This window comes from Danio rerio, chromosome 18, assembly GCF_052040795.2.
Source record: "Danio rerio strain M-AB ecotype USA chromosome 18, GRCz13ab, whole genome shotgun sequence".
In the NCBI taxonomy this organism is placed as follows: domain Eukaryota; kingdom Metazoa; phylum Chordata; class Actinopteri; order Cypriniformes; family Danionidae; genus Danio; species Danio rerio.
In genome coordinates this window covers 47,152,858-47,165,538 of record NC_141038.1, presented here as the reverse complement: position 1 = coordinate 47,165,538, position 12,681 = coordinate 47,152,858, and the positions used below count along the sequence as shown (strand labels likewise).

The following is a 12,681-nucleotide window of genomic DNA, read 5'->3' as shown; positions in this document are numbered from 1 at the left end:
GAAGTAGAATAGAGACTGAGGGGGAGGGAGGCTCAACGCCACCAGTTCCTGAATGTCAACAGGTCCCCTAGAGCACACACGTATACACGCACACACTCACACACATAAATATACACACACAAACACACACTCATGCTCAAATTCCCATGTGTGGTTTTGTAATTCTGACTGAACATGTCCTGCTCAGTTTCTTGCCAAAACCAAAGCAAGAAATTGGCGTAAAGAAATGAAGAAAAGTTTAAAAGCAGTTCAATTCTCAATAAAGTCATGGGTCTTTGGATCTGTTTTTACGCGTTCATTTAGTAAAATTCAAGGCAGTTCAATAATAGTATAAACATATAAATACAGTATACAACATTTATAATATTCAGTCATTCATTTTCTTTTCGGCTTAGTCCCTTTATTAATCTGGGGTCGTCATAGTGGAATGAGCCGCCAACTTATCCAGCATATGTTTTATGCAGCAGATGCCTTTCCCGCTGCAACCCATCACTGGGAAACACCCATACACTCGTGCTGTCACACACATACACTACGGGCGATTTTGTTTAACCAATTCTCCTATAGTGCATGTTTTTGGACTGTGGGGGAAACCGCATCACCTTCACCTAACATCACATCACCTTGAAACAGCGACCTTCTTGGCGTGAGGCGATCATGTTAACCAAATTAACCAAATTTATAATATATGAAATATATTATATATAAATATAAAAAATTGTTTCTTTATTTAGTCTTGATTGTTTATTTATTGATTTGCTTAAAATCAAGATTTCAATGTTGTCAATAGAAACATATGTGACAAAGTCACCTTTTATGAACTTAAAATAGTAGATAATACACATCAATCTATTTTAAACCATTAGCTGTAAATGGTTATAATTTAAATACAGATGTTTAGAATATACAGTTTTATTAGCATCTTCAGGGTGACCCAAGAGAGACTAAAGAAGAAATGATCTATTTGTGTTTATAATGTGCTGTCAAATGAATAATCGCAATTAATCGCATCACAGTTTGCATTTACATAATATATGCAGGTTTACGGTGTGTGTGTGTATATGTGTGTGTATATATATATATATATATATATATATATATATAGTACACCTTACTAGTATCCTTAATGGCATAAATTCAACAAGGTACTGGAAATATTCCCCAGAGATTTTGCTCCATATTGACATGATAGCATCACACAGTTACTGCAGATTTGTTGGCTGCACATCCGTGATGCAAATCTCCCGTTCCACCACATCCCAAAGGTGCTCTATTGGCTTGAGATCTGGTAACTGTCAGAACCATTTGAGGACAGTGAACTCATTATCATGTTCAAGAAACCAGTCTGAGATGATTGGCACTTTATGGCACGACATGTTATCCTGCTGGTAGTAGCCATCAGAAGATGAGTACACTGTGGTCATAAAGGGATGGACATGCTCAGCAACAATACTCAGGTAGGCTGTAGCGTTAACACAATGCTTAATTGGTACTAATGAGCCCAAAGTGTGCCAAGAAAATATCTCCCACACCATTACACCATCACCACCAGCCTAAATCATTGATACAAGGCAGGATGGATCCATGCTTTCATGTTGTTAATGCCAAATTCTGACCCGACCATCCGAATTTCACAGCAGAAATGGAGACTCATCAGACCAGGCAACGTTTTTCCAACCTCCTATTGTCCAATTTTGGCGAGCCTGTGTGAATTGTAACCTCAGTTTTCTGTTCATAGCTGATAGGAGTGGCACACAGTGTGGTCTTCTGCTGCTGTAGCCCATCCGCCTTAAAGTTTAGACTTGTTGTGCCTTCAGAGATGCTGTTCTGCATTCCTCGGTTGTAATGAGCGGTTATTTGAGTGACCATGTCTATATGCCTAAATGTATTGAGTTGCTGCCATGTGATTTGCTGATTAGAAATTTGCGTTAACTAGCAGTTGGACAGACATTCTACTGAAGTTCAAACCGAGCATCAGAATAGGGAAGAAAGGTGACTTAAGTGACTTAGACATGGTTGTTGGTGCCAGATGGGCTGGTCTGAGTATTTTAAAAACTGATGATCTACTGAGATTTTCACGCACAACTATCTCTAAGGTTTAACGAGAATGGTGGTGTAATGGTGTGGGGGATATTTTCTTGGCACACTTTGGGCCCATTAGTACCAATTGAGCATCTTGTCAACGCCACAGCCTACTTAAGTATTGTTGCTGACGTCATGACGTCAGGTGACCAAAATTCAATGTCTAGCCAGCGTCAAAGGACAACATTAATTTGACGTCAAAATACGTTGATATTTGGTTGATTTTAGGTTGTGTTGGAAAGTGATCAAAATCCAACGTCTGATAGACGTCATAGTGATAACATCCACACAACGCCAAGGTGTAACCTGAATAAACGTTGAAATTTAGTTGATTTTAGATTAGATGTTGGACATTGATGTTGGCCTGACATTGGGTTTTGTTGTCAACCCGATTTTAATTTCCAAAAATAATTCAACGTACCCCGACATTGGGGTACGTTGGGGTACAACGTCAATAGGATGTCTTGTTGACATCCTGTGCCTGCAAGGATGGCTCAGAACAATATTTTGTGTCTAATATTTATGTTTTTTGGCAAGGAGTCATGCAAAAAGTGGGATAAGGTACATACAGGATGATTGTTTTCACAGAATAACATGCCGTCTTGTGAATGAGTAATAAGTAGGTTAGTAAAAGCTTCATTGAAATGCTTTAGTTTCTGTCAGCTTTGCATTATTGACTGTTTGACGCCATCTTGTGACTGAATAACGTGCAGGTTATTGTATGCTTCATCATCTTCACTCAGCCAGTTAGCTGCTTAGGTCAAGCTTTGCGTTAATATAAGAATTGATAAACTGTTATGGCTCAGAACAATGTTTTGTGTCCAATTTTATTGTTTTGTTGCAAGTAGTCATGTAATAAGCTGGATAAAGTACATCCAGGATGGTTGTTTTTGCAGAATAAAGCTCTTCAGCTTTATGCAATGGTGTTATGATTTGCGTCGGCCTGCCAGTAATCCTGTGGGAAATGATTCTGCGATAACAACCTCCTGGACATACTTAATCCCTTACTTTTTGCACACCTTCCAGCCAATCAGAATCAAGAACATCAACAGACCATGGAAGGATTTTTTAGTCTAGCTTTAGATAGAGCTGTTCACAAATGAAGTTAACATATATGCTGCTGTTTTCTTACTGTTTTTGCAAGCACTTATTAAATTAGTTTATTTGTTTGTTTTTTTCTGTGGGTGTTCAGCCATTCCAGTGTTAGCACTCTCTTTAAAAGATTTGTACTATGAAATGATTGTGAAATGCAGCGCATATTTAATTTCTTGACAGTCTATGGGTGCATCTTCACATAATTGTCATAAAAACACATCATCTCTGCAAAGTGTCCTTTCTCATTTCTGTATTTTGATTAGGAGATGAAATACGATCAGAGCGCGTGTTCCTGACAGGTCTCGTGAGCTTCATCCGAACAGCGTCTGGCCAATATAAAGGCAATAACAGGCCTGCTCTTCCTGGATTGCGGAGGAGTGTTTTTCTTTTCACAGTGTGTGTGTATGTGTGTGTGTCATTTCTTTTTGTTTGGTTCATTGTGCCGTTTCTTATTTTATTTCCATTTGCCCGGTGCCTTGTGTATGTCATGTGTGTATTAGAGAGAGTGAGAGAGAGAGATCAGGGGAAATAACGGAGCAATGGTGTGATTTTGAGAAACTGAGTCATCTGGGCTTCCTGTAATAACACTGAAGCTGTGTGTGTGTGTGTGTGTGTGTGTGTGTGTGTGTGTGTGTGTGTGTGTGTGTATACGTATGTGTGTTTGTGTATGTGTGTATACGTGTACGTGTGTGTGTGTGAATGTGTGTACAAACGCTCACACATATTTGTCTTTATTATAGTGTGGATGGTGCTGATATTGTAGTTTTGAAAATATGATTTTACATTGATGTTACATTTTGTTTCTTATTTTTGTTTTAAATATTTTTAAAACTAGTATTAATTTTAGGAAATGTGCAATTATTTTCAGATACGTGCAGGGCTGAAGTAGCTCCAGGCAGGTCTTAATTAAATTGTAGTTCCATATCACTATGTTTAATGATTTCAGTTATTTTACAGCATTCAACAGTCAAAATAAAACAAAAGGCTTAGCGTTATACGTTCATTCTGTATTATAAGTTGATAATTATAATCCCATCTGTTTAATTATTATAAAATAAATGTAGTAGGTGATCAAATATTCCCTACTTGTTGCAGTGCTAATTTAACACGTGTTTAAAAAAAGACTTTAAAAATTACCTTTTAGATTTTTAGCTAGTAAAGGGACTAATCTGAAAAGAAAATGAATGAATTTTTAGCCAATAATAGTGCTAGCTCTCTGAAACAGGCTGCTCCCTGTCAGTACCTGGATGTGAGACCACATAGGAAAGTTAAGTTGCTGAAAGCTAAGTGGTGTTAATGAGGCCAGCAGGGGGCGCCCAACTTGGTGCCTATATGAGTCCTATTGCCCCAGTACAGTGAGGGGGACTGATCTATAAAAATCCCAGCATGTCCTTCGAAATAGAGGAGGGGTTTAAACCCAGCATCCTGGCTAAACTTGCCCACAGCATCCGTCCATCATGGCCTCCAAATCATGTCCATATCAGAATTGGCTTTACCACTGTTTCCTCTTCACCAATCAGCTGGTGTGTCATGTGTGGTCTGGCGCAATATGGCTGCCATCGCGTCATCCAGGTGGATGCTGCACAGTGGTGGTGGATGAGGAGATTCCCCCAATGTGTAAGGCTATGAGTGTCCAGAAAACCACAATATGAGTGTAAGGAATTATTAATATTATTAATAAATAAAAACTAAGGTTATATTTTTACAATTTATTTAATTTTAAAATTTTAAATATTACTTGAGTACACTTATAAATATTATAGTATAGTTGTATATTATATTATAGTATAGTATTTTTATATTAGTTTGGCAAATTTATTTATATATATATATATATATATATATATATATATATATATATATATATATATATATATATATATATATATGTGTGATATGGCAGTATCTCTCCTTGGAGGCGTGCATTGGCTTGAGGCCGCTGGCCAAGTACCCTATGCCGAGATCAGACTGCAGGATTTTCAAAGTAGTTGTGTCAGATGTTTTCACACTGCTTGACTTTCTGGGTTAGCGTTTTGTCGATGCTTTATTTACACTGCAAGATGTATTGGTGACAGGGGCTTTTACCGTGCATGACTTTACAAAAGGAAGAATCGCCGACAAATTCGTCCAAACTACGTCACACAGCCAAAAACACGTAGGATATCTTTTGTTATTAACTACATAACAAGAAAGAAATCTTTAAAGGTGGTAGAAAGTTTACATATCTGCTCACCTGGGTTTGAAAGGAATTAGGCAATTTCTCCTCAACTTTCTTTTTTAACTTTCTGTATGAAACGTCAAACATACACGGGTACTCCCGTCAAACCTCCACTAGTTTTTTCTCCATTTCTTGTGTCCAAATAAACCAAAAATGAGCACTTTTAACTTCCCCCACAGCCTCCCACTGGCCTGCAGGTACACACACACAAGTGAATGCTGCTCTCTTATTGGCTGTAGGTAATCGCTGATGTTATTTTCAGTCAAAACTCATTTCACACGGCATGATTTGAATCGCTGACAGCCTCAGATATTTAGCATGCCAAATACCTCACAAGCATTGGCGACTCATCTGTGATTCTCTCAGATCGCGTCATTTATAGTTCATACTGTGTGATTGTGACTCAAATGCCTTCAGTCTACTGAGATTTTCCACAAATTTTCTGTTGCAATTGGGAGATCACAATAAATACCCTGAAAATGCCTAAGCAAACACTACTAGATTACTACGGTATAAATACAGTACTACAACATACAAAAGAGAGATCGACCTGAAATATCACTTACCTACTTTATAATGATTTGTTCAGCTGTATACTTTGTCGCCATCTTGTGGTGGCATGTCAACCGTCAATTGATTTGCTCTGCTCAATATGACAGCCTGATGGTTGCCAAATCTTCAAAATTATGCAAACATATTTTAAAATAGACACTATCCTTATAAATAAACTACATAGTTGCAATCTAAACTACTACACGGTCGCCTAAACTTTTTTTAGTTTAATATTTAAAATCAAAAGTACTGATGGACAGCTGTTAATTTATAGAATTCAGTAGTAAAAGCATCAAGAAACTGCTGATTCTAGTTATTTCGCAAGTAAGTTGCCAATAAAAACAGTGCGCACAGTGAATAGGATCAGAAATCAAAAGGACAATAACCCTTCCATCCCTATCCAGCTCATTTCCGGGAAGCTTTCCTCAGTCTTTCTCTTCATCTCTTTCTCGGTAAATATTGTTCACCCAGTAGAAAAGCAAACAGAAACAATTGAAATGAAATGCAATGCGAGTCGCCCACATGCTCTCGACGGGCGCACCTGGAGAGGCCGATGATTAAAGAGAAAGCAGAGACACAGAGACTGAGAGCTGACTCACTCATTTACGTAAACTCATGTCTGCTGGGAACAAAAGAGGATGCAGAAAAGGTCAGCTCTTTATCTCCGGCCGCCACCACAACCTCTCGTTTTCACTCGCTCGCCCTCACTGTGTCTGCCGTTCAAGGTTGGGGCAGGTTTCAAGGCTTCGGAGGCCTTGTGTCTGATCACACCATTGAAATTCCAAAACATTTCTGTCTGGAGCATGTGAGACGATGGCAGTCTTTAATGGGCTTCAGGAGAGAGTTTGTGGTATATGCTTAAAACAGCTTTGTTGTTTCATGGGTAATTTGGGCACTCCAGGATTGAGTTTAATTGAAAAACAAGCAAATGTCACAAAATTCTGCGGTGGCGCAGTGGGTAGCACAATCGCCTTACAGCAGGAAGGTCGCTGGTTCGTGCCCCGGCTGGGTCAGTTGGCAATTGTGTATGGAGTTTGCATTTCCCCCTTCCCCCCAATAAATTCCCCCCAATAGATAAATTAGTAAATGGATAGAAAATATTAATTTTATGAATGAATAAATAAATAAATATATAAATGAATAAATGAATGAATGAATGAATTAATTAATTAATTAATTAATTAATTAATTAACAAATAAATACCTTACTAACTAACTAAATAAATAATGAATGAATAAATAGATAAACAAATAAATATATATATAAATAATAATAATAATAATAATAATAATAGTTGATTAATAAATAGATAAATGGATGGAAAATAATGAATGAATTAATAAATGAATGAATGAATGAATAGAAAATAATAAATGAATAAGTACATAGATATATAAATAAAATAAATAAATAAATAAATGGATGGATGGAAAATAATTAATGAATTGATGAATAAATAAGTAAATAAATAGAAAATAATGAATAAATGAATGAATGAATAAATAAATAAATAAATAGATAAATAAACAAACAAAAAAATAAATAAATAGAAAATAATAAAAGAATGAATGAATAAATAGATAAATTAATGAAAAAATAAATAAATGAATGGAAAATAATGAATGAGTAGATGAATAAATAAATAAATAAATTTAAAATAATGAATAAATAAATGAATGAATAGATAAATTAATAAATTTGTTAATTAATAAATAAGTACATAAATAAATAAATGGATGGAAAATAATAAATGGATGAATAAATAAACAACTAAATAAATAAATAAGTAGATAATTAAATAAATAAATAAACAAAAAAAGATTGTTTTCGGTATTTTTACAACAATCACTAGAAATGCTGCAAATTTTGTTATTTTAAGGTTTTAGATTTTATAAATCAAAAAAAAAAAAAAAATTCTTCAAAGCCCTTGTTGAGCTGATGTGATATTTCACCAGAAGTTAATGTTCTTCCTTGTCTGTGTGTGTTTTTCTCGTTGGTGTCCAGTAGAGGGTGTGATGCGCAGCAAACGCCGGTGTGTGCTCGAGAGAAAGCAGCCGTACAGCGGTGATGAATGGTGTTCAGGAGCCGAAACTGAAGAAGAGGATGAGAAACCGCTTTCTGCCACACACCGTGAGTCCACACACACACATATACAGTAGACCCTGCCAGTCTGCACCCGACTACCTGTACATAAACACGGTTTTATAAACCCTAATGAATGTTTCTTCCTGTAGACTGTTTACACAAATGTCTGGTTGACGTCGTTTTAGTAAAAAAAAAATTCGCAATGCTGTTGATCCAGTGCGGAAAAAAAGATGCTAAATGTAATTCGCCTCACATATATTTCAGAAAAATATGACTTAGATGCAGATTAGGATGCAGTAGTCAGCTTTTGAGAAGTAGAAAGTGCATACATATATACTGTCTTCATTGGGAAACTTGAGTTTGAACTTATGATCTTGTAGATTTGCTAAGCTCTGAGGTTGTTAATAAAGAGTAAAATCTTAATTCAGCTAATTTATTTGTATAATTATGTGTAATTTTGGGGGAAATACATAACTTACGATAGTGTACAGACAATTTATCCAATTAGAGAGTTAGTTGGGCTGTACAATATTGGAAAAATTGCGATATTGTTTTGCTCTGCGATATATATTACGATAGAAGTACAAATTCAGTAGATATGTACAGTAAATCACTCTACTTGTAAAGTCATTAATTTAGATTTATTGGGATGTTTTTAAGGGGAGTGAATACAAATATCTTTTTATGTAATAAAACACAGTCATAAACACAATGAAGCACATATTAAAGTGAAATAAACACTGCTTTATGGTTTTCTGGGGAGAGTCTAACTTTGTTCAGGCACATAAATTGAATAATAAAACGTAAATAACACTGCAAAGTCTTCATTACATATATGTAACTCAATATTATTAACCCTTATGTACTGTTGGGAAGGTTTTCATCCACTCTTGCGTGATTTTGAGTCTTAATTTGGCCATAATTTTTTTTTTTTAGCTAGCAGAATGATTTTTGGTGACAACAATTGCCAAATTCATAAATGATGTCACTGATTTGGTGAAAAAAAAACACACAAAATGACGTATTTTCAATTTATAAAGTAATCATGGACTGGATTTTTTTTTTTTACCTTTTATCGTGAACATGTGAAACAACATTGCCTTTGATGCATTGTTTTTGATTAATTTTCTTTTTTTTCCTCTCAAATTTAATGTCGGTGGCTGTTTTTGTCCCATTGACTTTCATTATAACCACATTTTTTTAATTACAAAACCATGACACCATATAATCATGCATTCTTGATTGTTGGTGGTTTCATGTACTGTAAAGGTTCTGTCAAGCTCTGACAAAGTCCCATACATCAACAGTCTTTTCTGATCCTTCCTTTACCGAACGGCCGACGAATCTCCCCGTCATAAGTAGATTGCTGAAGCACTCGTCAGCAAAATGACGGGAACACAGCACAAGGCTGGGGCTATAATGCTGAGCTATTTTTGCAAAAATAAACCTCAACCACTGACTCTTCACAGCCTCATCTTTGGGTATAGAAAATAACACTTACTTTCCCTTCCACACTTCAGAGCACAGCGACTTTGCGATTCAACCGGGATCTGCTACAGTGTTTGTCTTCCTCTTTTTCTTTCTACAGTGTTTGTGGGCAGGGCCGGGGGTTTAAACTTTCCCAGGCCTGTGTGCACAACAAATGGGCCGGGGCTTGAGTTCCATATCGACGTCACGGCGACACGGCTAAAGACTCGTTACAGTGCCGATTCATTCAAACCACTCTGACTCGACTCTTTTACAGATGAATCAATGGTTTTAAATAGGGCGCTCTTTCAGATATAAGCCTGGGTATTTGACTTTATTTAGAGCTGTGTTAACAGTGGTGTAGCGCAAAATGCGGAGGCCCCTCTGCAGGGATCACTGACGGGGCCCCCAGAAGGAGGGGGGGGGGGAGGCAGAGTGGAGCGACAACACGGGGAAGCCTTCACAAACTGAGGAGCGGGAAAGGGGGCGGGGTGGAGCGACAACGCCGGGATGCCTTCACAAACTGAGGCGCGATCACAAACCGAAAGCGGCGAGAGCGTCAAAGTAGCCAGAAGTCATTCATTTTTAGTGAGAACCGGCGGCGAGGAACAGCGCGGCGCGTCTTCTCCTGTGTGGGCGTCGAGGAGAGTTGAAATCAAGTCAACTTTATGGTATGTGCTATGACACGGTTCGGCGGCAGGCAATCAGAATGAAGTAGTCCACCGCTTGAGAGGAGTTCAGAGAACACAGACCTGTGAACTTTGGTTCCGACCACAGTTGTTCCCAAGAGTTTGATTATTGCGGTTGCCGGATTTTCAATTATTGAAAATCGCGACGACGTGGGGCCCCCTAATCACGTGGGGCCCCCCCGTGGTGCGTGCCCTGCGGGCCCGTCCGCTACGCCACTGTGTGTTACACACTGCATGGAAGGTCATTTTTTTTAAAACCCATAATAGGGGCTCTTTAAATCATTCTAAACAAATCTTAATTTGTCTCTGTCCATGTACAGTAAAGCTACCCAATCAGGCTAACACCCATCCAATCGCTAGCATTCCATCTCAATTCCAATCTCAATAGAAGTATATTAATGACACTTCTTTACAAAAACATGTGTTTAATGGTTATTTAAATGTTTTAACGGGGCCATTAGAATTTTTTTTTCTTGTTTAGCCTTTTGTAAGTCAGAATTTCATTCATAATGGTCTTAAAAGGGTGTTAAAAGTCTTAAATCTGACTTTTTAAGAACCCTGAAATTAACATTGGTTAATGAAAATTAGTTGTTCATTGTTAGATCATGTTAACTCGCAGTGCATTGACTCATGTTATCTAGCATGAATGTGGATGTCAATAATGCATTAGTAAATGTTGAACTATGATTATTAAATGCTGTACAAGTATTGTTCGTTATTAGTTCATGTTAGTAAATACATTAACTAGTATTGTAACCTTATTGCAAGGTGTGACCAAAGAATGAAAGCACAGGAATGTGAAAGGGAGCATAATGAATAAATATAGAAAGTTAGAATATAATTAAAAGGCTAAAAGCATTCATAATAAATCACACACAGGGAAAAAAAAGAGTATTTGCACACCGTTAAAATGTTGGCCATCCATCAGGTGTCATTCGTCTTCCTCTACAAACCACACAGGCCACTTCATCAAAGCCTTGTATTCTCTGTGTTTGTGTCTGCGAGGTGGTGCTGCATCTGACAGTTGGTGACCACAAATCCTGTGTGTGTTTGTTTGCACCTTATGCTACTTGCTATTCTGATCTAGGGAATAGTTGAGAAAGAAGCATTCAATGACTTGTTTTCACTGAAACAAAACAAACAAAAAAAGCCAATTCTGATGTTTTTGCCATTAAAAGAGCTGTTGTTACTGACATGGCATAAAATAAAAATAAACATATGATACGATATGATGTGCTGTGAGCAATGCCAGTGTTATGGAGGTGACGTTTGCAGTAAAAACTCACATATAAAGTACTCTCTCCGGCCACTTTATTAGGTACACCCTACTAGTATTGGGTTGGACCCCCTTTTGCCTTCAGAAATGCCTTATCCATTTGTGGCATAGCTTAAATGAGGTACTGGAAAAATTCCACAGAGATTTTGGTCTATATTGACATGATAGCATCATGTGGTTGCTGCAGATCCATAATGCAAATCTCCGGTTCCACCACATCCCAAAGATGCTTTATTGGATTGAGTCAGGTGGCTGTGGAGGCCATTTGAGTACAGTGAACTCATTGTCATGTTCTGAGATGATTCACGCTTTATGGCATGGTGCGTTATCCTGCTGGAAGTAGCCATCAGAAGATGGTACACTGTGGTCATAAAGGGATGGACATGGTCAGCAACAATACTCTGTGTGCTGTGGCATTGACACGATGCTCAATTGGTACTAATGGTACCAAAGTGTGCCACACCATTACAACTCCCCCACCAATCTGAACCGTTGATATAAGGCAGCTCAAACCAGTCTTGCCATTCTTATCTGAGCTCTGACAACAACAAGGCATTTCCACCCACAAATGGACCATTCTCTGTAAACCCTAGAGATGGTTGTGCATGAAAATCCCAGTAGATTAGCAATTTCTGAAATATTCAGACCAGCCCGTCTGGCACCAACATCCATGCCACGTTCAAAGTCACTAAAATCACCTTTCTTCCCCATTCTGATGATTGGTTTGAATTGCAGCAGGTCGTCTTGATCATGTCACGCCTAAATGCATTGAGTTGCTGCCATGTAATTGGCTGATTAGAAATTTGTGTAACAAGCAGTTGGACAGGTGTACCTAATAAAGTGGCCGGTGAGTTTATAATCCAACACACAAAAAACTTGTATACGGTATCTATATTGGAATCAGTCTTGAGGAGGACTTGTTATTGATAATCACATCATGCATCCATACTTTCTTTTCTCTCCTATTGCTATAATTGCAAACCGCTTATGTCTAAAAACTTGCTTACATGTCATTTGATGGATGTTTGGAGCTAAATTTTAAATCAAGTCAAGAAATCAACAATAAATAAATGAAGTAAATAACATTTTAATTGTATAGTAAAATATGCCTTTAGACATTGCATATTCATAATACTTCTCAAACACTTACTTTTGCTTGTTTAAACTTATTTAAAATGAGTTGAAACAACACAATTCTTAAGTTTCTGATGGGGAC

At 37.3% G+C, this 12,681-nt stretch overlaps 1 protein-coding gene across 4 annotated transcripts in view; it reads left to right on the top strand.

The window, feature by feature from the left end:
• The window catches only part of bcl9l (bcl9 like), a 97,842-nt gene that overhangs the window by 77,327 nt on the left and 7,834 nt on the right, over window positions 1-12,681 (top strand). For 2 of the 4 annotated variants that reach the window (XM_087291901.2, XM_087291900.2), the window contains exon 4: window positions 7,956-8,078. In XM_087291901.2, the coding sequence (XP_087148027.1) occupies window positions 7,956-8,078 (123 nt within the window). 4 annotated transcript variants of the gene reach the window in all.